Genomic DNA, 26,817 nt, shown 5'->3' on the forward strand with positions numbered 1-26,817 from the left:
AGGCCAACCCAAGTTCCCAACCTTGTCTAGTGAATGCGATCCGCTGTAAACATCGATGTTCTTTAACATTTCTGTTAGAAATCAAAAATACAATAGCGTCAGTGGCCGAAAAGGTTAGCTCTGATGGTTGGAAACTTGGATTAAGTTGTGGTATATTTGAAAATGGTATAAAGTGCCTACTTTTTACCTCCCCATAGTTATTTCTTTGAATTTTGAGCGGTCACACTGCCAAACAGTTGTTTTTTTCGCGTCCACTGAAGTAGTTGGGTTTTTGGTGCGTGAATTTTTTTTTCGTTTTGCTGATTTCAGGTGCTTATTTATGGCCCGCTCTTCATCTTATCGCAAATCAAACCGCGGGCAATGAGAATTGTAATTGCATTTTTTGGCTAACGGTGACGGTTTTGCACAGTGTTCTAAATTGGGATTAACATTGAATTCGAATCCAAATCCGAATCCGAATCGAATCCCGGTCAGAACTTGAAGTGAAAAATGCCCGTGAAGACGGTGAATCGGCAGCAGAGCCAAACGCCCGCCCAGCAACTGCAGTTGCAGCAGCAGCGGGACGTGGAAAATGGCCTTTATCCGACAATTCCGCCCGAGCGCCGCTCGCCCCCCTCCCGCCCTCAAACGCTGCGGCAGGACACCATCGATATGGAGGAAATACCTCTGAATCAGACCAACAACACGGAACCCGACGATCGGCGCAGAATGCGCGAGATATTCGACAAGGTAAAACAGATATTGCAAGTTAAATAGAAGAAATTAAAGGTTAACATAGGGAATATAACAGTGGGGCTAACGTTGTGAAATTGCACCAACAGTTTGGTTAATCCTTGTGAAATTGCACCAACTGTAGAACAGAATAACAACCGTAATAAAAACAGTCAGCCGGTACTTATACACTTGCAACAAGCATATGTGCATGTGAATGGAGTTGATTGTTTATAGCCATCTTCTTCTCGCCCTTGGTGAAAGTTGAGTTTGATGAATCATCTGAGCATCGATCCGCTAGTGCGGCACTCTTCGCTACTCTTTTAAAAACCCCACCTTAACCCATTAGCAAGCACGCGACGAAACAATCGGTAAATGTTTGGCAAAACTGATATTTAGAATTAAAATGTATTTTAAATACTATTTCATGATAGTATATATATATTCTTAAAATTGATTTTCAAAGAATAGAAAAACTAAATAATCAAAAAACCTTTTATAGAAAAAGCCTTACATGGCCTTACATAAGCCATACATAACACTTCACTTGATTTTATCTCAGACGAAAATGAAATCGGTAAAAAAAAACATTTTTACATCCAAAAACGTGACTTTTCAGTTAATAAGAAATGTAAATGAGAAATAAAACAAAAAACATCTCGATATATTAAGTTTTGGAACAAACTACTCAGAATTTTTTATTTAATTTTGATTTCGTGGCATTGCTTAATTGTTAACCTTAATACACAAATTTTTAATACATTTTGCGTTGCTCAAATATTAATTATTTGTATAATTTTTATGTAGTAGTCTCTTAAAATGTTTTGTGTTCCAATCCTCGACATTTGCTCATTATCCAAAAAGAATTATTGGTTGATAAACCCTTCGCCTCCCGGGTGTCACTCAATTTTGCACCTTCCATAGCGCCTTATTTTATTTCATGAGCTATTTTTTCGCCGGACTCTGTTTTCTTAACATTGAAAAACTCAGAAAAAGGGGGGTCGAAGGGGAGTGAGTTTTCTTATCGTGACAGAGGGGCGGCGAATAAAAAAACCGGTTATAAATTATTGTTTGCTCGCTTTGAGTTCTGTCTTCGTTTTTTTTGTTGCTTTATTCTTTCGCTGGCGTTAGTCACTTAACCCCCTACTGGCCAACCGTCCCCGATGCCACCCACCGCCCACCTGTTTGCATTTTGTTGTTTGGGTTTCCATTATCAATTCCGTTTCTGGATTTCTGGCACCGCAAAACGCCTCAATGTACACATGCTCTTCTTGATTCACCACCTTTATAACGTTCAATGGCCCCCGGCAACACGACAGATCCTATAATTTCATCATTCAATTCCAGGCAGTGAGCGTTCTCCAGCCTTAAGTTAAGAAAATCAATATTTGTGATCATTCGATTAGCATACTAAATGAATTGCCCGCTCTGATTCCAATCCAATCCCATTCAATCCGAACCGCCTGTAAAACGGCATTCCAGACACATTCCTCTTCGTTGGCAATCTTATCAGGCTTCTTTCTCTCTAAACATTCAAGTGGCCAAGAGAGGGGTCAAAATACTGGGTTTCGGAGTCCTCAAGCTTTTATTCAATAATCTAGTCATGATATAACCAAAATAAAGTCCATAACAAACAACAGCAATGGATTTAATTGCCAACCCATATTTTGTGCAAAACATATGCAAATAATATAAGCATTTTTTATATTTGTTGGTACATTTGAACTTCTCAAACTCGAACTTGTTTTGTTTAAAATAGAAAGCAGAACAGCAGGTAACAGCATTACAGACCCCAAAATGAACGAATTAAAATTGTTCGAATAATAGATTACATGTTTTTTTTAAATTTCTATTTTTCGATTTGGTATTTTGTATTTATCCGGATTTTGGTTAAAATATTTTTTATAAGGCTGCGAAAATTGGTATGAAATACAATTTTTTTCTGTCAATCGCACTTGCTTGGAAATTTAATAACAAATTTAACGAGGAATGACATTCCAACAAGCGACCTCTATTTCCCAGGGTTTTGATTAAAAAACCGAAAAATTGAGCAAATTTTTTCCGGATTTTGGTCAAAATATATTTCATAAGGGGTACCCCTTTTGTATTTTTTTGCGAAAAAATTGTTGTATGATATTTTTTTTGTAAATGGGACTTGCTTGGAAATTTTGTGACAAATTCCATGAGGTATTACATTCCAACATGCGACCAGTATTTCAGAGGACTTGGATTAAAAAACTTATACTGATTTTGGCCATAAAAAACGCATTTTTTAAAGGTTTTTGGTTCTTAGTTCACCAAAATAGCGCGCACTGCCAAAAGAGGAACTGTTTTGTGGACCTGAGTACCTAAACTATCGATTTGCGGTAGATTTTTAAAAACTCTTCCTTTTTTTTTTAATGGAAATGGAACTTTTAAAAGTAAATTTACTTAAGAAGCAAACATTGCGTCATTGGAGTTATTTATAATTTCAGATAATGGCCAAGTTTGTGAGCTATGAACTTTTTTCGCTCAATGTTATTTGGACGGAGGAGAGTACGAATTAGAGAACATGTCGACTGTGTCATTTTGATATTTCCAAAATATCAAGTTGATATGTCACAGATAAGAACCTTTCCGATCTGGGAAAATACCATTGTTGATATTCTTTTAGTGAGCTTATTAACAAAGCAATGGAAACTACATAGATCATATGTTGTTTGTCTGTTAATTTATTTTAGAAATTCCCGATCTTAAAATGTTTTTATGTATAAATTAAAGACTTTCAGATGCCAAAACTTTAATACAGTGTCTTATCCCTACTTGAAATGCCTTTTTTGTGTAAACCTTAAACCGGTGAATGCAACGACTACTGGCTGACTGTGACTAAGTCCCAATCTCCTCGAGACACCTAAACCACTGGACGCTCACCCGCTTATCGCTTTATTGTTCCACATTGTGTTTTTTTTTTTTTTAAGAACATTTAACGTGTAATACATTAGCCCATGTCTGGGATGAAGGCTAAACATGACCACCTGACATGTGTATCTATCTAATTGTCTAGAGAATACGTATGTATTCTTTGTCTTTTTGGGTGGAGCGAATTTTTTAAGTGCGAACATTGACATTTAGCTTGGTTTTGTTTGCTCTCCTCCTTTGTTTTCTCAGTTTCTATGATTAGTCGCTTTGATTGAGGCGGTTTTGTGTTTATTTACTATAGTATATATCTGAGAAAATAGCTACTGTTTTTGTCGGTATTCCGATTACATTCTCAAAAACAACCTAGACGGGCAGAATCTATGAAGTTTGCGATTACATATGTTTAGTTTAGATTACATTCTCACATTACATTCTTTGAAGCCAAATTTGTAGCCCTTTTCAAACCAGATTGTTGGCTCTATAAACAGATCTTGACTTAAATATTTACTTGAAATATACAGTGAGTTGCTCTTCTATGCCAAACAAAATTGTGCCATATTTTGATGAATCACAATTGTATATGTATATATGAAACTAATATTTATTAAATGAAAATAAGTTTCGTTGTAGACTCATTTTTATAAAGATGTTAAAAAATTCCATATATAAATTGGGCTAAGAAATTTCTTAAAGGTCAGTGCAGAGCTTATCTATGACAAATGTGTTTTATGGCTTAGAAGTCGGAAAAAAAACGATAAGAAGTTTACATCCATATAAGAGCTTTCGATAAGAATGATCTTGATTAAAACTAAATTCAAAAATTTTAAATGGCTTTGGCTTCTTATAGAAAAGGTTACATTTTTAATGTATTCAAAATTAGCTAGAACTTGACAAAACGTTTTATTCCTCCGTCATTTTGTTTAACTTTAATGACAATTGCGCAACTTTTAGTGACTATCTATGTGTTTTTGATTAGCCTCGTTTGGATTTCTAGTTTCTCGTCTCGATCTGTGGCATTCCTGGCCATTTATGGACACTTTTTGCCCCGACTGCACTCGTTGCTATGTTGCAAGTGTCGGTTGAAGCAACCAAAAGGGGAAAATCAATCAAGAAACGCAAAAATTAGCTGTGATTTTTTTCGGACTCTTTATTGAGTCTTACAGTGTGATTTGGAATAGATTGGTGGGTGGATATGAAGTGGACTGCGTTTACTCGGACTCTGAGGGAAGGTCAAAGTAGAAGGACTTTTGGCGCTGGGGCACAAGACTGCTGGGAGCCACCACCTCCATGCCCTCCTCAATGACATCCTGCCAAGTCAGGGTCTCCTGCTCCAGTCGCTTTCGCTCCATCTCCAGCTCCCGCTCCTTCTGCCGGCGCTGCCGCATCCGCAATCTCTGCTGCATGATAGCCGGACGCCTGGGTGCAACCACCTCGCGGATCAGGGATGGCAGTTTGACCAGCCAATCCGGCAGGCATGTCCCTGTCCTCCTGTCGTGCCGCCCCATCCGCTGAGCCTGCCGTCGCTCCAACGCCGCCAGTTCCCGCTTGGCCCGTGCCCGTGCCAGGTCCCCACTGGAAGTGGTGCAGAGATTTAGGGCGGCAAAGAGGCCAGCCATGCCCAGATAGAGAACCATGACGGTGACAAAGCCGGATGACTCCTGGAACGCATCCTCCTCCGCCGGCGGACAATCGCACGGTGCCGTCGGTGTCCAGCCCAGCCAGGAGGTCACATGGCGGGTCATCTGCACCAGTTGCGACATCCTCGATTGTTCTGTCCTCCTCTCTTATCCACTAAAACAGGGTCTCTTCGTTTAAAGCTGCATAAATCTTATGGAACTTGAATGAAGATCCTGGTTAAACCAAGATATATTACTTCATTTTAAACTATAGTTTTTCTTTTCTTGGGAAAGTAACTGATATTTACGTGTTGTATGATTTCTGATTCGTGGTGGGAATCCAAGCAATTGCAGTTGCTTGACAAATCCTGGCTATCTTTAGGTGTGTACGTTCATGTTGGTTTTGACCTAAAACTATTTTGTGGCTAAGTGTTACTAAGTTGACGAAACTACTGTGTTGTATATGTTTGTGTCAGGGCGGGTCAGTCCGCCCAGGTGGAGTTAAGGGAAGTAACTGATTTAGTACCCATTTTCTTAATCCCACGCTGACACTTTATCCCTGAGCCTACTGCTAAAGTATTTTTGGCATATTTAGGCTCTGGTTTTTATGGGGTTTCAAGGTGAACTAGAATCTGAATTTAAAAACGAAAGTATTTATTGCCAATGGAACTTTAAGTTGTCATTTTGGACCATAATGATTTTTTTTGTTAAACATTTTTAATTTTATTTTTAAATATAAAAGTTCATTGCTCTGTTTCTCTTCTGTGGAATTCATAACCTCCAGATTACTAAATCTATACCTTTGCCTACAGCACGACTCCGACGGAGATGGACTGATCGGCACGCACGAGCTGAAGGAGCTGATCTCGGACGGCTACTGCCGGGACATCCCCGCCTACATCGCCGACCAGATCCTGAAGCGCGGCGACCAGGACAACGATGGCAAGCTGGACTTCGAGGAGTTCTACGTGATGTCCCTGCGGCACAAGTGGATGGTGCGGAATATGCTGACCCGCTACTGTCGTTACGTGGTCCCGCCCCCAAAACCATTGGAAGGCGATGAACCGGACGGCGCCTACGAGAAGCAGATGTCCATCTGCCCGCCGCCACTCACCATGGTCATTTTCTCGATCATCGAGATCATCATGTTCCTGGTTGACGTCATTCATTTCCAGTAAGTAATCGCTGATGATTTACCATCGAAATATCCGAAATTCGAACCACATTTTGTAACGCAAGCCGCACACTTCAAGTATCTCGAAAACTCTGCGTCAATATCACAATCTGTTTCATGCTTCAAAAATGCGTGAATACTTTTTGTTAAGCTAGAAAATCATTTGAATTATCTAGAATTGAAATAATTTTTTTATGATACAAGGAGAACAAAAATTAAGAATTCACATACTATTGAATTATGTGATAGTTAATTTTATTTACTTTAATGTATTCTTCAATCTTTTAGGTTGCGTTAATATTATTTATAGTTATTAATATTTAATATTATTATTATTATTTGGAATTCGGCGTTTCTTTGAGTGACAGAATGTGGTTTAATATAAGAAAGATAATTTAGTTCCCTAAGAATATGTGATTCTAATCTTGCCCTTCCCTCATCTTTCAGGGACGATCCCAACTACCAGGATCGCATAGGCGAAAGCACGAGCGGACCGGCGGCCACTCTGTTCATCTACAATCCGTACAAACGCTATGAGGGCTGGCGCTTTGTGAGCTACATGTTCGTCCATGTGGGCATCATGCACCTGATGATGAATCTGATTATCCAGATCTTTCTGGGCATCGCCCTGGAGCTGGTGCACCACTGGTGGCGTGTGGGTCTTGTCTATCTCGCTGGTGTTTTAGCAGGATCCATGGGCACCTCGCTCACAAGTCCCCGCATCTTCCTGGCGGGCGCATCGGGTGGTGTATATGCATTGATCACCGCTCACATTGCCACAATCATCATGGTGAGTGTGCACAGAGATGCAAATTCTTTGCTTTAAATATTCAATAAATCGGTGTTCTTTCTGCCAACAGAACTACTCGGAGATGGAGTACGCCATCGTTCAGCTGCTGGCCTTCCTGGTTTTCTGCTTCACCGATTTGGGCACCTCGGTGTACCGCCACCTCACCGACCAGTACGATCAGATTGGCTATGTGGCACATTTGTCGGGCGCAGTGGCCGGTTTGCTGGTGGGGATAGGGGTGCTGCGTAACCTGGAGGTGCGGCGCTGGGAGCGCATCCTCTGGTGGGTGGCCGTCATCGTATACTTCGCCCTCATGACCACTGGCATTATCATTCATGTCTTTGTGCCCGACTACTTCCCCAAACAGGAGTACAATAAGTTCTAGAACTTAGCCCTAGCCCTAGCCTAGACCATGTCCAAAGTGCACTTCGATGTTGAGCCGAGGCTGCAGTACGCACAGTACTATCTATAGCATTCCCTAACTCCCTCCCTCTTTCCTTGCCACGCCTCCCGCCTCCGACCATGTGCCTATGTGAGCTGCAAACATAATTTATTTTCTTACATCTTGCCATGGCAGCCTCATCCCATCTGTACGTATGATGTACGTATTTTTATATATTTATATATATTCTCGATCTACATGACGCAACGAAATGTGTGGGAATGGTTTCCCATTTAAACCCACAGAGAACAAAACTCAGCTGCATTTGTATTGTACATTTCGTCAATTTTTTTTCTACAAAACCACGATTAATCAATAATAATGAGAAATATTTTTAAACAATGTGTACTGTATATTTTTGGAAATTTATTATTAAGATCTTATATTTTAATGCAATAAAAACAATGTCTTTGTATGAAATTAACGAAAAATGTTGTACTTTTTCAATTTGAAATAAATGGAGAAATTGATGAGAAAATTATTTTTATTTAAGATGAGTCCATTCAATTAGTGAAACATATCCGATATTCCATCTCGGCTGCATATTTAAGAGCAACATGACTTACATGTATGGATTGTAACTATTTCTAAGTTCTTAAGTACTTAAGAATATCGTTGAATTTGAAATTCAACATTTTCCAAAATTTTGGTTACATCAATTTAGTCAAGAAAACATATTTTCCCTCTAGGAGATTTAACCGCTTTATTACGTTGTACTCCTGTTTCAAATTTGTTTGATTATAATTCAAAAATACGATTAATACCCAAGGGCAAACGAAAAACACCGATCCTGTTAAGTGGCTGTCAGATATTCTAAAATTTACTGCAGCGTGAAGATGACAATAAGACGTTTTAAACGCCGTTTAACCTAAGTTGTATTCCAAAGCAAGTATGTATCTTGCGAATACAAAACAAACCAACAATCGCTGCTATGGCGAGAACCAAGAAGTATGTGGTTTTCGGTTTCATTTCCTGTTGAATATCCTTTGAGTAGGTATAAGTTTTGTGTTTTTGTGTGATGACTCTCGAAGACTCAGTCTTGTCATTCTCTGGTATTGGGAGGGGTTACTTATGAGCTAAATTATGGCGCCTAGGCATTTATCCTGGACTAAAAGTTCTCCTCGCTGCTCTCCTCTGGACGGGGCAGGAACTTGATCTTGGTGGTGTCGCACATGGCCACCTTGGCCACCGAAAGCCAAGCCTGCGGCATCATGTGATGTAAGATCGCCTCCAGACGCTCCACGGGCAGAAAGGCCACGCATTGATCGTGATCCGACTCCTGACAATTGTCGTCAGCGGAGCAGCAATTTAGGTGATCGTCGGCCGGAACTCCCGGCACTGGGCGCTGCACTGGTATTACGTCCTTGCCCGTCCCCTTGTACAGCGTACCAGTGGCACTCAACAGCTGCGTTACCAATCCCAAGCGGAACACAAGCAACTGGTCGGCATTGTCGCTGATGGCCTGCATCACGGCATTAGTCATGTTGGCCGTATTATGCATACATTTGGGGGTCAGCAGCAGCTCCGTTACACTGGGACAGCTGGCGAGCAAAACGCTAAAACCACCGTCCACGTCGACGTTCACCAGCTCCAGTCGACGTACTCCACCTGCGCGAGCCAGACCTCGCATAATCTCATCTACCGGGAACATAGCCATTCCTTTGTGATCGTTCTCCAGGCGAAAGGAGCGTAGAGCCTTCAGAGTGGGCAGCACTTGTTTGCCGAGTCTCTCACTGTTTATGTCCTGGCAGGAGCCCAACGATAGCACCTCCAGATTAGTTAGATCCTTCAAGAGCAGCAAGTTCAGCCTGGTCAGATTGTTCACTCCACGCAGACTTAACTCAGTTAGATGCTTTAGTTTTGCCAGCGAGTTTAGTGATCCAATGGTAGCCTTTGCCTCCGTCATCTGGATTCGAAGTACGCGCAGCTCATCAGTCCGCTCCAAGTGCGACAGGCTCAATGTTCCGCTCAAGCAGGTGGCTCTTATCTCCAGCAACTGGGGCAGATGGCGAAAGACCAAGTGGAGGAACTCCGCATCAGTTGTATCGGTACGTAGTATGCGCAATGCTTTGAGTACGCGCAGATCACCAGTCATGCGGATCTGCGGTTTAGCCATAATCACGCCCATCATGTCCAACTCACGAGTGCGGTGGCGGGCCAGTTCACGCAGACAGAACACCCAATTTCCGATATGGGTGTCGCGCAGGCGGACCGAACGCCACACGGAGTTCTCACGGCTAACCATAGCCCAGGTCTTGCACACCCGCGACATGTTGGCACGTTCCTGAAAAAAAAAACAGTTAATTAAAGAATTAATTAATTAAACGGGGAATTTATTTACCTTCAGGTTCATAGTTTTCATAATGGCCATCAGCACCTGACAGCCGTTGTGAGCATCGCCGAGGCTCTCCACCAGGTCGTGGCGCGACTTTTTGGCCTGCATGCGCTTGTTGAAGATCTTTTCGTAGCTAGTTAAATCTGGATGGCGTGGAACCCTGTCAAGTAAAGGAAATGCATACCGAATTAGCCATTAGCCAAGGGTTTCGTAGCCTTCGTTTCATTTTGAACTGAACCGACTCACACTTTCACTTGGGGACGCGGCGGATCGGCTTTGATGGCTATGGCCTTACGCCCCCCAATTACAACAACCTCCTGCTCCTTGGGCGAGCGTCGTTGTCCCAGGTTATTGAAAAGCTGCGCCGGCGGATGATGGCCGGGCACCTCAATCTCCTCGCCGATCTCCAACAGACTGGCGACGCTCGCGTTGTCATCATCATCCTGGTCATCATCCTGATCTTCATCCTCCAGCTGCGGCTCCGCTACCATATCGCTCTTCTCAGATTCCCTCTTTTTCTCTCGCTTTATCTTCAAGCAGTTCTGCAAATGGAGATATAAATCGGTGTCTTTATGTCTGATGTCTTTAGAAGCTTACCTGACAAGTGTTGGTCCTGGGCGATACCTGCTTGGACCCAGTTGGCTGCAATGGAGCCTGGCAATGGACACAGTTCGCGATCATCCCGCTTGAGGTCCTCGACGACTGTCTGGACACGAAGCTAGAAATCGGTCAAGATTATAAGCAGATTCAAATTGTTTAATAAAAGATTTAGCTACTTTCGCTTGCGAGATGAGATGCTCGCTCCTGAGGTTCCGGCTAAGCTGCTGCCGTTGCTGCTGGCCAGCACTCGAGAATTCCCCTTTACCGCCATGGTGGCGGTCCAGCCCTCACTCGGTGGACTTGCCCCCTTGGGCACTTTGGGCTTGGACACACGCTTTCCAGTGACTGGCAATGGAGCGGGCTGAAGCTGAGCCACGGCATGCTGGGATTTGCGACGCGATGCGCTGGCGGGCGTGGCCCGACGCACCAGTTCGTGCTCTGGTCCCGCCTCCTGCGCCTGTCGCTGGAAGCAGAAGTGCTCGATGGTCAGCTCGCCCTCCAGCAGGGGCACAATATCCTCGCGCGATCGCAGCTTGCGCCCATTGGGTGCTATGAAGAAAACGTCACCAGTACGACGCTTATGATTCCCAGTGCTGGGCAGGACGAACTCACGCCTCCAGCCGTAGGCGAAGGGCAGGCGATAGAACTCGTCGGTGGCTTTCAGCTTCAAGGCTGAGGTCGTGGGCGGTGGTTCAGGTATGGCCTCGATTTGGGCATCAGGCTCCTTGTTGATGGGAGGGGCCAGTGTATCCGTCTTGATCTGCTCTTCGGTCAGCAACTCCTGGCTGCTGAAGCGCGAGGTACGGCGCACCTGCTCCGGCAGCGAAATCTGAGTACTCAGAGACTTGGCACGCTTGGCAAAGCGACTGGAAACGGGTGAGTCTGCGTCCTCCATTTTCTTGGGACTTTTGACCAACGGGACTTCAGCTTCCCCCTCCTTCTTTTTCTTCTTGCTCTCAGTATCCTCCTCTTTGGACAGCTTGGTGTCCTTTTTGGTCGGACTGAATGCGCGTTTGCGGGAACGAGGAATAGGAGCCGGCTCTGGCGGTGGCGGCGATGTCGTAGACACCAGCGGGATATCCGAGCTGACCTCATCCTCGGCCACCACCAGCGGTTCAATTTCCTCCTCATTCTCCACCTCATTCTCATCTTCCGCCGGCTGCTGCTTATCCTCTGCCTTCGCCGACTGCTGCTTATCCTCTTCCTCCGCCGGCTGCTGCTTATCCTCTGCCTTCGCCGGCTGCTGATTATCCTCTGCCTTCGCCGGCTGCTGCTTATCCTCTTCCTTCGCCGGCGGCTGCTTATCCTCTTCCTTCGCCGGCTGCTGATTATTCTCTGCCTTCGCTGGCTGCTCCATCTCCATATTCTTCTCCTAAGGGGGGAGACACAAGCGGGAGAGAAGGTAGGTTAGTGGGTTCGTGATTTTCCCGGATCTAAGCATAAGGTTTTTGTTGGGGTCTCCACCTGGTTGTCTAATTCTGTTTGTTGCATGCTGGATGCCGTTGTTCTTGGACTTGAAGTTGTTGCAGTACCAGTTGCGTTGGAATTGTTGTTGCTGTTGCTAGTGGTCGTAGTTGTTGTGGTTTGATTTGTACTAGTTACAGTTGCTAAAGTGATTTGCTGTTCTGGTTCTGGGTTTTGTTGCTGTTCTGGTTCTGGTTCACGTCCTGGTGGCGTTGATATCGTCATAATCAAGTCAGAGTTTGAGGACAGAAAGGACTCGACCGGCGACGTCATCATCGGCGATGAAGGCGATGCTAGCGACTGCTGCTGCTCTTGTTGCTGCTGCTGCTGTTGCTGCTCCTCAGCCATTTCAGCCGGTTCTGTTGGCCCTGCTGCTGTCTCCGCTTGCTGTTCAACTCTTGGAAACACCCTCAATCCTCTCCTGCCCAGTGCCCGCAGCTCGCCCGGCGACTATTGTCGTCGTGGGTTGTGGTTCGTTCGGTTGAGATTGAGGTGGGCACAGGACGGTTACGGGTTGGTACATACAATAATACAGAACAAACAAAATGCTGTCCGCATTCTACAGAACACACAAATAGGAACAGGCATAACCCTCTGCATACCGGTTACTCAATGTGTTGGAATATACAAAGGTATCACTGTAACAGCCTATAAACAAGATAAGACGACGGAACTCGTCCAAAAAATAACTGATATCGAAAAAAGCTAAGAATCCAATACTTAGTTAAAATTAATATAATACAGGAGTAACAAATCACGTAAGAAGTCTCTAAAAAAGTGAACCTTTTGAGTTTTATTAACACTTTACTTTTATGGCAAAGCTATATATTATTTTTAAAGTTATGCATTGAGTTTAAGGTTTATTTAAATATTATATTTAGAAAGGTTTAAAGTTCAAAGTTTAAGAATCATATATCTTTGTAAAGAAATATTTTTTTAAGAGATTGATTTTTAGGGAGATGAAACAAGTATACAGAAGGATATTCCATAAGCCCGCACAGACAGCAGCAGGCCCGCTCCCTTCCTGCACAGCTTTGCCATCCCCACTACTCACCTGGGGCTCCAAATCCGAGCTACTGTCAATACTGGCCATGGCTGTTAGCTTCGGGAATCCGCCCGTCCAGCCCATGAGAGCGGCATCTCCAGATATGCGGCGTTCACGACGACTTCTGCCTTTTTTCTTTTTCTTCTTGGACTTACGGGAGTCTCCTGAATGGTAAGAAAAAAAAAAATATTGTAGTAAATTTAGGCGCTTCAAATGTTTATTTAAATTTCTATCAAATGGTTAGAAATTAAGGCTTTTGAAAAATTTGTAAAACAAACTTGCAGAATAAGAGAATTTGTGAGTAACATTATTATTTTTTAGCCCTTGTAACTTTTGAGAGTCTTGTAGAAGGTAGGAGAAAGGAAAACGGGTTACCTAATAGTAATAGTAATATAATTAATAAGTATACTTCTATGAAATTATAATCAGCCGTGCAGTAGGTTCGTGTGAGCAAGGCTTTTTAGAAATTGGTTGTATTATTTTTTATTATTTAATCAAGCACTGCCACTCACCATTTACGGCCCCACCGTTTTGCTGATCGGACTCGCCAGAGTCGTTTTGGTGATGACCATTCATCTGAGGCGACGAAGAGCTAGTGGAGTCTTCCTGCTCGCTAGTCGATAGCTCTATGGCCATGGCATTGGCCACCAGTAGGCGGTCCCGCATGTTGGTTGGTCCTAAGCCTGGACTTAGTCCACCTGCGGGACTTGGACCGGCAGCGGGGCTTTGATTGGAAGTGCCTCCCAATCCGGAACCATGTCCATTGCTGGTCGTCGGCGGCGGCGATGCCTGCGACTTGGAATCGCTGCTGGAGCTGCGTGGTGAGCGCTTCTTGGCGCGCGGCTTTGACGGTCCAGGAATATCGTCGGGCGAGCTCATGTCGCTCTGGAATGGGATCGTAATAGTAAATTATTAATATTTAATATAAAATGCCAAGTCCAAAATTGGAAAAAACAAAATTAGATCAAAGACGGTCTCGATTTTGTGTCGACTGACATAAAAAACTTTCTACTGAAAAAATTTTCAATAATATTTAATAAAATACTAGACGTCCTAAAGACAATCTTTAATGGGGTATGTTTTTTTTTTAACTGGTTCTGTTTTCATTCCTAAGAAGTTTACTTTAAAAAAAGCGAAAATATTAAAAATATACAAGATCAAGAACTCACTTTTTAATTTACTGCTAAAATAAACTCCGTTGATGACTACAAATTATGGTTTGTAACCATTAAACACTGTACTTTCTGTATATTCAAAATATATAAAGGAGCTTTACGCATTTGTATGCGTGCGCCAGCCTCAACAAATTTTTAACAAGAGCTTGCAGGTATGTACTTTATGAAGGGTGCAAGTGTGAGTGAGCGGTGCGGCGGTTTGTTTTTGTTCGGTTTCTGCTTTGACCGCCCCCCTCCCCTTGATTATCATTTATTTTAGCCAATGAAAACACACACGCACACAATAGGAATTCAACAGCTCAATCAGGCCTGCGAAAGTGCCAGTTTGTTGCACATTTTCTGTCCTTGACAAGCGGAAATTGTTTAAGTCGCATTTTTTAGTCCTATATCACATTGCGAGCACTCATTGAGCTCTATTTTGCTTTCGCGTTGTGTTTATCACACTTTGCCTTTTAAGCTTCTTCGGTGCATCGCCAACTTGTGGTGTCGCTGCGTATGTATGCGTTAGCGTCGCCAATTAAAGCGGCCACAAGTTTCAGTTATTCGGCTTGAAATCATTGAACCACAATACTTAATTATGTTTTCGGCTTACCTCTTTATCTCAGCGTAGAATTTTCACTCTTAAATAGCACTTCTATCAAGCAATTTTCCTCCGAAAAGTGAAGAAGCGTAAATGAGTCTAAAGTCAGGCAAAGCATCGATGTTTGCTTGCATACATTAATATCGATGTTTTTCCGTTAGTGAGTTTTTAAACAATCGATACAGCATAATATCGATATTTCGCCAGTTTTTGAAAACACAACTTTTGACTTTTGGCGCACCTATATTATTTATCATATATTAATATAATTTAAAAAGTTTTACAGTTGACATTTTTACCTTTGCAACTCTACCGATAGGACAAGTTGCTACACATAATAGTATTAATAATATTACTCTACTTTTTCTGTTACATGATAATGTCGAACAAAAAAACGGAAAAAGACGAACATAAAGGAAGAATTTTTTTTATTTTATGTTTTCATAATTGTTGAGCTCAATTATTATTTTTAAGAAAATTAATAGCAATTTGAAATGTAATTTTTTCGCGTCAATTCCGACGCCACTGCCAGGCCGATACCTTTAAGATGGCGTATCATGCGAGTTCAGCAGAATAAATTTGATCACTAATTTTTGCTGATCACGACCAATGTAATGAAAGTGGAATAGGAATTATGATATGGGCTCAGCATTAATTTAATTAAATATAATTTACTATTTAATGACATAAAAAAGACATTGTTTCCAAAAGCTTACCGACTTATCGATAAGTCTAGCCTTGTCATTCAACTCAAAAAATCTCCTCGAAAAGTTAATTGTTTTTAGTTATGTACATACATTTTTAATTTGGCTAATAAAATGTTACGAATTTGCCGCTTCTGCTGACATTTTCAGTGGCTTATCATAAAATTCTAACACATGTGCTGCCATCGATAGCCACACAAATATCGCGAGCTTGCAATCATCCCTGGGCGACACAACTGGTTGTATATATATGTATGCATGTACATATATATAACGCGTATTACATACCTATATAATATTGCCAGCTCTGCACGTGAAATCCGAAGGCGGCGAAAGTAATCTGTGATCAAATCAAGTAAGTATTTGGCCTATATGTACGACCCATATGCCATATAAGACCTTGTATCCCGAGCAGAAATGTCCAAGGCGAAGGGAAAGAAGAAAGAGCGCTTTGATGACGACGAGGAGCAGTTGGAGAAAGTGCAGGAGAAGAAGCCGCCGCCAAACAAGAAGGGTGGCAAGAAGGGAAAGCGAGGTGGTGGCGGCGACTCCAGCGACGAGGATGTCGCGCCCAAGAGCAGGGACAACGAGGATCTGGAGAGCATAGCCTCCTCGAATCAGAGCAAACAGCAACAGGCCAAAAAGCAGGCCAAGAAGGGAAAGAAGGGGAAAAAGAACGACGACTGGAGCGACGAGGATGAGAAGCCAGCGAAGGGTGTGCCTGCCAACGATCAGGATGAGGATGATGAGGAGGAAGCGCCTCTTTCCAAGCCAGCTGCCAAAAAGCCACCGCCCAGCAAGAAAAACAAGAAGAACAAAAAGAAAAATGACGATTTCTCCGACGAAGAAGAACCCAAAATGGATCTAGACCTGGAGGAGCCTGAAGATGAGGAAGAGACGGTGGTGGTGGCGGCCAAACCCGCCTCCAAGAAGTCCAAAAAGAAGCAACAGGCCCAGCAAAAGAACAAATTCGCGATGAGCGACGATGAAGATGAGGAGGTTGTAGAAGATCTGCAGGATGAAGACGACGACGAGGAGGAGCAGCTGTCCAACAAGCCTGCGGCCAAGAAGTCAAAGAAAAAGCAGCAGAAGCAGAAACTTCCCGTCAGCGAGGACGAAGAAGAGCCAGAGGATGAGGATGAGCAGCCCGAAAAGGAAGTGGAGGAGCAGAAGGAAGAGAAGGTACTCAGCGAGAAAGTGGCTGCTGTGAGTCTCAAGGAAAAAACCCCGGAACCAGAACCTGAACCTAAAGAGGAACCCGAGCCGGAACCCGAACCTGAACCTGAAGCTGAACCCGAGGAGGAAAACGAAGCGGAGGCGGAACCCAAGTCCGAGGATAGCAAGGAAGCCAAGGAAAAGAAGCTAACCCACAAGGAGAAAAAGAAGCAAAAGAAGCAACAGGAGTACGAACGCCAAATGGAGCTGATGACCAAAAAGGGCGGGGCTGGACACTCTGATCTGGACAACAATTTCACCATGTCGCAGGTGCAGAAAAGCGCTGGTCAACAGGCGGCTCTGGAGCACGCCGTGGACATTAAGATCGAGAATTTCACAATCTCAGCCAAAGGTGAGTCATATGAAATATGTGTTTGTCATTGCATCTATAATTTAACCACCCAGGTAACGATCTGTTTGTGAACGCCAACCTACTGATTGCCCATGGACGCCGCTATGGCTTGGTGGGTCCCAACGGACACGGCAAGACCACTCTTCTCCGGCATATTGCCACACGTGCCTTCGCCATACCGCCCAATATCGATGTGCTGCTCTGCGAACAGGAAGTGGTAGCCACCGACAAGACGGCCATCGATACGATCCTAGACGCGGATGTGCGACGCACAGAGATGTTGAAGAAGGCGGATGATCTGGAGAAACAATTTGCCGCTGGAGATTTAAGTGTTCAGGAGGAGCTTAACGATGCCTTTACGGAACTCAAAGCCATTGGAGCTTACTCAGCGGAAGCCAGGGCTCGGAGAATATTGGCCGGTTTGGGTTTCAGCAAGGAGATGCAGGACAGACCCACGAACAAGTTCTCCGGAGGCTGGCGCATGAGAGTGTCCCTAGCTCGAGCCCTCTATCTGGAGCCCACGCTGCTCATGCTCGACGAGCCCACCAATCACTTGGATCTTAATGCTGTGATTTGGCTAGATAACTATCTGCAGGGCTGGAAGAAGACCCTGTTGATCGTGTCCCACGACCAGAGTTTCTTGGACAACGTGTGCAACGAGATCATCCATCTGGACCAGAAGAAACTTCAATACTACAAGGGCAACTATTCCATGTTCAAGAAGATGTACGTGCAGAAACGTCGCGAGATGATCAAGGAGTACGAGAAGCAGGAGAAGCGTTTGCGGGAGCTAAAGGCTCACGGCCAGTCCAAGAAGGCGGCGGAGAAGAAGCAGAAGGAGTCGCTTACTCGCAAGCAGGAGAAGAACAAATCCAAGCAGCAGAAACAGGACGAGGATGAGGGTCCGCAGGAACTGCTGGCCAGGCCCAAGGAATATATAGTCAAGTTCCGCTTCCCGGAGCCATCGCAACTCCAGCCGCCCATTTTGGGTGTCCACAATGTCACCTTTGCCTTTACGGGCCAAAAACCGCTGTTCATCAAGGCTGACTTCGGCATTGATCTTACCAGTCGAGTGGCCATCGTTGGACCCAATGGTGTCGGCAAGTCCACTTTCCTAAAGCTGCTGCTCGGAGAACTTGAGCCGCAGGAGGGTGAACAGCGCAAGAATCATCGCCTGCATGTGGGTCGGTTTGATCAGCACTCCGGCGAACATCTCACGGCAGAAGAATCGGCTGCGGAATATCTGCAGCGTCTGTTCAATCTTCCGCACGAAAAGGCGCGCAAGGCATTGGGTTCCTTTGGTCTGGTCAGTCATGCCCACACCATCAAGATGAAGGATCTATCTGGCGGTCAGAAGGCACGTGTGGCCCTCGCCGAGCTTTGTCTGAGTGCTCCGGATGTCCTGATTCTCGATGAGCCCACCAATAACCTGGATATCGAGAGTATCGACGCCTTGGCGGAGGCCATCAACGAGTACGAAGGTGGCGTGATCATCGTTTCCCACGACGAGCGATTGATTCGTGAAACTGGATGCACTCTCTACGTGATTGAGGACCAGTCGATCAACGAGATCGACGGCGAGTTCGATGACTACAGGAAGGAGGTGCTCGATTCGCTGGGCGAGGTGGTCAACAATCCTAGCGTGGTGGCCAATGCGGCGGTGCTGCAATAACCCTGGAGTTGGACCCGGACTTGGAGTCCACGCCACTGGTCATCATCTCGTCAGCCGGCTCGCCCTCTGTTAATTGTTCAACTGTTGAATGGTTTATCCGCTAGTTAGCCTTTTTATACCAACATATATACAATAACAAATTGTGAAAGTAAAAGTTATTACACAAGAAATGTGCAGAATGTTTTCGCTTATGGGATTTAATGAACTTTGGACATTTTTGTTTTAACTTTTGATAGAATTACATATATAAATTTAGCAGCTAAAGAATAATTTTAATCGAAGTTAAATTGGAAAGTCTGTAGATAATAACGAACAAATGCAATTAAAACGATTTAGTGCTGTAGGAGTGAAAAACCAGCTTGGAAATGATTGGGGTAATTTCAAAGCCCCTCCTATGTATAGGGACTTTTGTTATTAGATGTCCAGAAATACAATAAACCCAATAATAGGTAACACCTTCTTAATATTTATAGTTTATTCCAGTTAACAAAACATGGAAACAAATAAGATTAGCGTATATATAATTCTTAGATCTTAATGTGGAAATGAGATGATGGACACCTAGCCGCTGCGATAGAAGGCCTTGACATTGTTGATCAGGTGGCTCAAGCCATTGTAGCCATCCTTGTCGAAGTCGATCTTCTCGCCGCCGAATTCAATAACCTGAAAATGGAGAATGGGAATATAAATAAACTAGGGGATTCCGTGGAGTAAATGCACCCACCTCCTTAGCCCTGATGGTATCTGCGCCATGGGGCACTCCAATGACCTCCACCCAGGCTCCATCGGTGGCACACAATTCTCCCGGAAGGTTGATCTTAAGCTTGTGGTTATCCGTAGAACTGGCCAGCAAAGTGGATCCTGCCACGCTCTCCACGCGAACCATAATGCTCACTGTTTGGCCAGAAAACTGCTTCAGCATGCCGCCGTTGATAATCGAACGTGGATCAAAGGCCTCCATCATTTTCTAGCAAATTATTAAGATTTAATTTAATCGGGGAAGTTGCCTTTGCGAATTTCGGCAGAAAATGAAATGCCGTAAACAAGAAAGTGCGCCAAAATCGATTTAGTCTTCTATCGATAATATCGAAATGTACTGTTTTGAAATTAATGAAATTATTTTCTGGTGGCTAGTAAATTATTTAAGCCGGATGCTAAATAATCAGTTAAGGGGTATTCCTTTAATCGCATATAAAGAATAAAAAAAACGTTTTAGTTCCAATTAAAAATGTATCGATAGTCCAATGCTATATTCCAGCTTTTTCTTTAAAAAACAGATTTAAGTTTTTATTTGAACGATTTCGTTGCCATATATTTTTGGTAATTTCGGAATATATCACTGCGCTTGGCAAAATGATTATAAATATTTTGATAATATAATATGACTTATGTAACTTAACCATTATGCAACAAAAACAAACAACAAACATGCTTGTTACGAATAAGAGATTTATTCACCTAAGATTGTTAAGTTATTATTTGCAACTAAAATTTAATATGATTGTAAACATAAATTCAAATCAAATTTCAACAAAATGCGTAATATATATGTAAAAGTATGCACCAAAAACATCGATACTACACAATTGCACGGCACTCACCGAAATGCGGGCGTGGTGAGAACGTACTTATTTCGGCGTGACAGTCAGTTACATCGATGTATCGATAGTTTTTGGCCTGGCCAACCGAACCAATGTTTATTGTTATAAAATAAATGTTAAAAATAAACAATTAATCACTTAATATAAACAAAAACTAGTGCAAACAGCAAGTGCGTCTTACAAACGAACCCGCCCCCGTTCTTACCTCATCGCGGGCATTAAGAAAAGAAAAACAACAACGCCAGCAGCACCAGCAACAACAACAAGAACATAAGCAGGAGATTCAGATTCGCAACGCAATCAAAAAAAAAACGAAAAAAAAACTACAAGGCGAAACGCATAAATAAATAGGGAAACAAATAATAGTAATAATAAGACTAAAAGCAAGTGGAAAAGTACGAAAGCGAAAAGAGAAAACATATGTACGTTGCGTGAGAGTGACGTGTGTGTGTGCGTGTGAGCGAAAGAGAGCGAGCGAGAGAGGGGGAAGGAGAGCAAAAACAAAAACAACAGCACAGCATAAGCAAGACCTTGAAAACTTTAAAAGCACCAGCAAAAATAACAATAAAAAAACAGCAAAAAAAAACAAGCAGAAAAAAAAATATTTTAACAAAAAATATATTTTTTTATACAAAACTTGACGAGGAGCGTATACTCTGTTATGGAGAGTGACGATTTTCATTTACCGCAAGGCGCCAATTAAAGGGGAAAATCCATAAACCGAGGATTGCAAGAGTAAAAGCGCGGAAAACAAGGTCCGGAAAAACGCTGGAAAACCTGGAAAATGGCAGCAGCAGAGGCGGGCAATACGGGCTCCACAGGCTCTACAGGATCGGGATCGGGCAGCACCTCGGATCCAGCGAATGGCAGGGAGGCACGCAATCTCGCCGAGAAACAGCGGCGGGACAAGCTAAATGCGAGCATCCAGGAGCTGGCCACTATGGTGCCACATGCAGCGGAATCCTCCCGTCGACTGGACAAAACCGCCGTCCTCAGATTCGCCACCCATGGCTTGAGACTCCAGTATGTCTTTGGCAAATCGGCCTCCAGGCGCCGCCGGAAACCCATGTTAAAGGGATGCTCGGGCTCCCCGCCTGGAGGTGATGTCCCCAATCCCAGTCTGCATCTCACGGACACCCTAATGCAACTGCTGGACAGCTGTTTCCTCACCCTAACCTGCAGTGGCCAAATCGTTTTGGTCTCCTCCAGCGTGGAGCAGCTATTGGGCCACTGTCAGTCCGATTTGTACGGTCAGAATCTGCTACAAATCACACATCCCGAGGATCAGGCTCTGCTGCGCCAGCAACTAATACCCAGGGATATAGAGACCCTGTTTTACCAGCAGCAACAGGGGCATACTCCCCAGCAGCACTCCACATCCACTTCAGCCTCAGCTTCAGGCAGTGATCTGGAGGAGGAGGAAATGGAGACGGGAGAGAATCGGGTAGATCAGGAGGATGAGGAGCAGCAGCATCGAGAGGAGGAGGAGGACGACGATCAACCGTACAACCGGCGCACGCCCAGTCCACGGAGCATTGCCCATCTGGCGGCCATCAATGAACGTCTGCGCACCGACCGCCGCTGCTTCACCGTCCGCTTAGCCAGGGCCTCCACGCGGGCAGAGGCCACACGGCAATACGAGCTGGTCAAGATCGATGGCTGCTTTCGCCGCAGTGACTCCTCCTTGACCGGAGGAGCTGCTGCCAACTATCCCATTGTGTCGCAGTTGATACGGCGCTCGAGGAACAACAATATGCTGGCTGCGGCTGCAGCGGAGGCTGCGGAAGCGGCGACAGTGCCGCCCCAGCACGATGCCATTGCCCAGGCGGCGCTGCACGGGATCAGTGGCAACGACATTGTGCTGGTGGCCATGGCCAGGGTGCTGAGGGAGGAAAGGCCGCCCGAGGAAACGGAAGCGAGCGTCATGGCCTTCTACAGGCAGCCAGAACCCTACCAGTTGGAGTACCATACAAGGCACCTTATCGACGGCAGCATCATCGACTGTGATCAAAGGATTGGCCTCGTTGCAGGCTATATGAAGGATGAGGTGGGTATTCCACATGACAACCCTTTTCCGAGCTCGTTATTAATAATGTTTTTTTCAATCCAAAACAGGTGCGCAACCTTAGTCCCTTCTGCTTTATGCACCTGGACGACGTGCGTTGGGTGATTGTGGCCTTGCGGCAGATGTACGACTGCAACAGCGACTACGGCGAGAGCTGCTACCGCCTGCTGTCCCGCAACGGACGTTTCATCTACTTGCACACCAAGGGTTTCCTAGAGATCGATCGCGGCAGCAACAAGGTGCACTCCTTTCTGTGCGTCAACACGCTGCTCGACGAAGAGGCGGGCCGGCAGAAGGTGCAGGAGATGAAGGAGAAGTTCTCGACAATCATCAAGGCTGAGATGCCCACCCAGAGTAGCAGTCCAGACTTGCCGGCCTCCCAGGCCCCGCAGCAGCTGGAGAGGATAGTGCTCTATCTGATAGAAAACCTTCAGAAGAGTGTGGATTCGGAAGAGGCGGTTGGGAGACAGCCCTTGGAAAGTCTAATGGACGATGGCTACAGTTCGCCAGCGAATACGTTAACCCTTGAGGAGATGGCTCCCTCGCCCACGCCCGCCTTGGCCCTGGTGCCGCCGGCTCCATCCTCGGTGAAGAGCTCCATCTCAAAGTCGGTGAGTGTGGTCAATGTGACGGCGGCCAGGAAGTTTCAGCAGGAGCACCAAAAGCAGCGCGATCGGGAGCGGGAGCTGCTAAAGGAGCGCAGCAACTCCTCGCAGGGAGTGATCCGCCAATTGAGCAGCTGCCTCAGCGAGGCGGAAACAACATCCTGCACTCTGTCACCGGCCAGTAGTTTGAGTGCCGGTGAAGCGCCCGATGCGCCCGATACGCCCGATCCCCACAGCAATACGCCGCCGCCAATGCCGCTCCATACGCGTCCCAGTGTCCTGCATCGAACCCTGACCAGCACGCTGCGATGACGGGCTGATGGAACCTGGTTTGCCTTCTAAATGGGTGTGGAAATGGACGCCATTAGTAGCTCACATTGCCCGGCTGAGCATCGGTGATATAATCCAAGCAAATCGCATGTGAAACCCCAAAATGTATCAGCAAAACAAAAGCTTATTATCAGATACTTTGAAAATTCGGCCAAAAGAAAAAGTAATTTTAAAGTTCATTTGATAAGCTTAAATTAATAATATAGTTTTTAATCGTCAAAATCATCCGAGAGCATGTGGTTCTTAGAACCCTCCATATAACAACTTTTAATGATACAATATTTAAAGTTTTAAACAAGCAGACATTTTTTTCAATTTTATATTACATCATCACTTGTCTTACAAGACCAATTAAAAAAGCAATTCTGTAATTTAAAATCGGAATTCCCTCGAATTCTGGTTTATACTACTTACGTTTCAACTTGTTTAGTATGCAATCTTTATTATATACCAAACAAAAGAATTAGGTATATATATTAATATATATTTTTAAATGGCTTCATTATGGTCTAATAACTACGCTTATGTCAAAAAAAGCAATATCAGGGCGTATTTGTTTTGAGATTAAGGCAGCAATAATAATCTGATCACGATGATTGTTAGAAAGCCGCTTAAACTGATAAATGAGGAAGATACATTTTGGGCATTGTCTATCACCGATTTTACAAGCAAAATCGACATAAAATAGATCGATAATATGTTATATTGATCGCCGATCGGTGTGTGCTGCTATATGCGTTCCATAATCAATAATCTTTGTTATGTAATTACTTTTAATTTGTAAATATGTATGTGTATGAGCGAGAGTGTGTGTGTGTGCATGAGTGTGTTTGAATATTAGACCAGTGCTCGGCTTTGATTTTAGTTGAAATTTAAACCCCATTTCCCAGTTATCATTCCCCCTTTCCCCGCACCCCGCACACCAGTGTAAAACGAGTACAAAAACAAACAATTATATATTTATTTCGCCCTAAGTCTAAATCGCGCTATAAAACAACTCATTAATAGTTAAACGGATTTTGCAATCAATGGAAATTAAACGCTTTATTTTTTTGCCGTCTCAGTTGAAGAATGAAAGAGAGGGCCACATACAGTCGAACTTCTCTAAATCGAACTTTCAAGACACCTGATAATGTGGTTTAATATTATAATGAGTTCTAAAACGTGTTCATATTCTTAAAATTTATATAAAAAACCGAGTTTTAGTACGCTTTCATGGAAACTTGCTTAAATTGTTTGAAAGTGTCGCTGAATGTTAATTTTGTTCTTATATTTAAGTAACGAAATATGTTGAGTACGCTTATATATATTTCCCTCTATTTTTCCAAATTTAGATATTGTTCAAAACGTATAAAGATTTGAAAACAAAGTTGGGAAAACTTATATTATGCAAAATAGTAGACCAAATTAAAATCTAGAAAAATCCAAATTGGTAATGCCAAAAATCTTAAAAAAAAATTATGCACTATAGTTTTTTAATATTCGTTAAAAGTTCTTAGTGAAGACAAATTAAAGCTATGATAGTAATAGGGAATAGGGAATTTTTAAGTGAAGATATAGTTCGACTTAGCGAAGTTTGACTGTAGTCTAATACTCACAATGCCAGAGAGGGAGAGGGAGAGCATCTCCTCTCGCTCTGACCTGTTATCAAAGCCTTTGCCATCGTCCTTGGCATAACGTCCTTATCACCGGCGTATCTGAGCGAATATATGATTTGTTTCGGGGAAGTGGTTGTAGTGGTAATTATGAGGCGGTGGGTGGTTTCGGGGCAGAGGGGGCCACGTTTCGTTATTTTATTTTATGTTCTATAGCGAAATTCTGCTAGCTATAAACTTATGCATATATATATATATTATTAACTTTTTGTTTAGCTCAATTTTTTGTTTGTATTTTTAATTATTACTCGGTTTGTCTAGTGTGTAATTCAATTAAATGTCTAATGCTAATTTCCCAGCGAATCGTTCAGTGTTTGTTCAGACGAGTTGTGCTCTTTAAAAACTTTTGGTTTATCCACCTTTTGTAAATTTTCGTTAGTTTTTCCTTGTGTTGTTATTTTCCCCCCAAAAAAGCAAAACAAAATTTGTATCTTTTTTTTTTAGTTAATTAGATTTAAGTGTAATGTCAAATGTCAAGCGGTATAATCTACGTAAGAATAATAATGTGTAATGTCTTTTTTAGAACTTGCTAAAATCTAGCAATAAAAACATAGCCTGTAATTAACAATAATTAATTATAATAATCAGTAACAGTTCATGCAGATGAAACGAAAATAAATAATATATTATATAAATGAAAATAAGTGTTTTCTTCTTTGTGGTAACAAAAGAACTGGTGAAGTAGGAATACCGAATTTATTATATTAAACTTTATATTAAACACCGCCAATTGGAACCGGTGAACTGGAATTGCTGACACGAGTTCATATTAGAACGTCCACCAGGCCAACTGCCGTGGTGAATAGTAATGTTCGTTAGACGAGTGCAGCTAGAGATACTGTTGGCTTGAATTTATTTTCGCGCCCTTGTATGTTACCAAATAAAAGTTCTCCCCGTTTACCAAGTTACCTCGTCACTTTCTTTTAAAACTCGACGATTGGGAAACATATTGTAAAAAACATACATATACCTCCCAAAATACATTTTAAATAATATTAATTTATAATATTCTATCTATTCTTATTTATTCATTCTTCACTTTTTTGTTATTACTTAAACAATTTTTAAATCTTACAAAGGAACTTAAAAATTGAGACTTGCAACCCAAGCGAACAATTGAAAGTTGTATCTAACTTTGCTCGAGAGAAAAGAGTAAATGTTAAATTGTAAAAGAAGTTGCCAACTGTTCGAGCTCGAGGTGAGTTCTAAACGCGGTGAGTTTCGATTTAAATTATTGCAAATATTTGTGCATTGAACAGGTTGATTATATTTTATTGTTTTATTTTATAGTTTTCCATAATCGAAATGTTAAATTGTAGAAGAAGTTGCCAACTGTTCGAGCTCGAGGTGAGTTCGAAACGCGGTGAGTTTAGATTTAAATTATTGCAAATATTTGTGCATTGAACAGGTTGATTATATTTTATTGTTTTATTTTAAAGTTTTTCATAATCGAATTTATTCTTACAACATAAATTCTATTATTGGAAAATATATATTGTATTTTCTAGGGATATACATACATGCATAAATACATTCATCGATTGCGAAAGATACATATTTTATTGTTCTCGTATATAATTAAAATATGTACAATTATTTGATACTGATATCAATATTACTTCATGTATTGGTATTTTTTGTTTTAAGGTTACGGATTTAAATTAAAAGTTGCTTAAATAATTTTAAGTCCACGCGCCTCAACGCACAGCTAGCTGTGCTTCTCCCACACACAGCAGCTGTGTAGTGGGGGTGTTCCGATCTCACCACGCCCGAAATCCACCACACCGT

At 43.1% G+C, this 26,817-nt stretch overlaps 6 protein-coding genes across 8 annotated transcripts; 3 read left to right on the forward strand and 3 right to left on the reverse strand.

Annotated features, from left to right (window-relative positions):
• Window positions 1–226: 226 nt before the first annotated feature.
• On the forward strand, window positions 227–8,101 carry LOC108048338 (protein rhomboid). The gene is made up of 4 exons (XM_017128903.2): window positions 227–729; window positions 6,038–6,399; window positions 6,847–7,189; window positions 7,260–8,101. Exons 1-4 carry the CDS (start codon window positions 490–492, stop codon window positions 7,572–7,574), a joined length of 1,260 nt encoding a protein of 419 aa, XP_016984392.1. The 5' UTR covers window positions 227–489; the 3' UTR covers window positions 7,575–8,101.
• Window positions 4,732–5,755, reverse strand: LOC108048339. Of its 2 annotated transcripts, none has more exons than XM_017128907.2 (2): window positions 5,534–5,755; window positions 4,732–5,481 (listed from the first exon to the last, which is right to left on the reverse strand). In XM_017128907.2, the coding sequence occupies exon 2, from the start codon at window positions 5,367–5,369 to the stop codon at window positions 4,818–4,820; it is 552 nt and encodes a 183-aa protein (XP_016984396.1). In that variant the 5' UTR covers window positions 5,370–5,481; window positions 5,534–5,755; the 3' UTR covers window positions 4,732–4,817. The 2 variants fall into 2 exon arrangements, with proteins under 2 accessions (XP_016984396.1, XP_016984395.1); XM_017128906.1 differs by having other exon boundaries at window positions 4,732–5,459; window positions 5,534–5,752.
• Window positions 8,102–8,224: 123 nt separating the features above from the next.
• LOC108048337 (protein piccolo) lies at window positions 8,225–14,951 on the reverse strand. 2 transcript variants are annotated; one of them, XM_017128901.1, is made up of 9 exons: window positions 14,843–14,951; window positions 13,588–13,960; window positions 13,085–13,239; window positions 12,031–12,480; window positions 10,743–11,938; window positions 10,564–10,684; window positions 10,213–10,508; window positions 9,973–10,126; window positions 8,225–9,915 (listed from the first exon to the last, which is right to left on the reverse strand). In XM_017128901.1, exons 2-9 carry the CDS (start codon window positions 13,952–13,954, stop codon window positions 8,740–8,742), a joined length of 3,915 nt encoding a protein of 1,304 aa, XP_016984390.1. In that variant the 5' UTR covers window positions 13,955–13,960; window positions 14,843–14,951; the 3' UTR covers window positions 8,225–8,739. The 2 variants fall into 2 exon arrangements, with proteins under 2 accessions (XP_016984390.1, XP_016984391.1); XM_017128902.1 differs by lacking the exon at window positions 12,031–12,480.
• Window positions 14,952–15,636: 685 nt separating this feature from the next.
• LOC108048347 (ATP-binding cassette sub-family F member 1) lies at window positions 15,637–18,943 on the forward strand. Its single transcript, XM_017128926.2, has 3 exons — window positions 15,637–15,889; window positions 15,950–17,101; window positions 17,155–18,943. The coding sequence occupies exons 2-3, from the start codon at window positions 15,952–15,954 to the stop codon at window positions 18,771–18,773; spliced, it is 2,769 nt and encodes a 922-aa protein (XP_016984415.1). The 5' UTR covers window positions 15,637–15,889; window positions 15,950–15,951; the 3' UTR covers window positions 18,774–18,943.
• Window positions 18,944–19,223: 280 nt separating this feature from the next.
• Window positions 19,224–19,831, reverse strand: LOC108048348. Its single transcript, XM_017128927.2, has 2 exons — window positions 19,498–19,831; window positions 19,224–19,436 (listed from the first exon to the last, which is right to left on the reverse strand). Exons 1-2 carry the CDS (start codon window positions 19,735–19,737, stop codon window positions 19,335–19,337), a joined length of 342 nt encoding a protein of 113 aa, XP_016984416.1. The 5' UTR covers window positions 19,738–19,831; the 3' UTR covers window positions 19,224–19,334.
• A 1,081-nt stretch (window positions 19,832–20,912) lies between these two features.
• Window positions 20,913–25,660, forward strand: LOC108048345. Its single transcript, XM_017128921.2, has 2 exons — window positions 20,913–22,421; window positions 22,490–25,660. Exons 1-2 carry the CDS (start codon window positions 21,159–21,161, stop codon window positions 23,354–23,356), a joined length of 2,130 nt encoding a protein of 709 aa, XP_016984410.1. The 5' UTR covers window positions 20,913–21,158; the 3' UTR covers window positions 23,357–25,660.
• The last annotated feature ends 1,157 nt before the right edge of the window (window positions 25,661–26,817 follow it).

Source organism: Drosophila rhopaloa, unplaced genomic scaffold (assembly GCF_018152115.1).
Source record: "Drosophila rhopaloa isolate 14029-0021.01 unplaced genomic scaffold, ASM1815211v1 contig_3, whole genome shotgun sequence".
Lineage (NCBI taxonomy): Eukaryota > Metazoa > Arthropoda > Insecta > Diptera > Drosophilidae > Drosophila > Drosophila rhopaloa.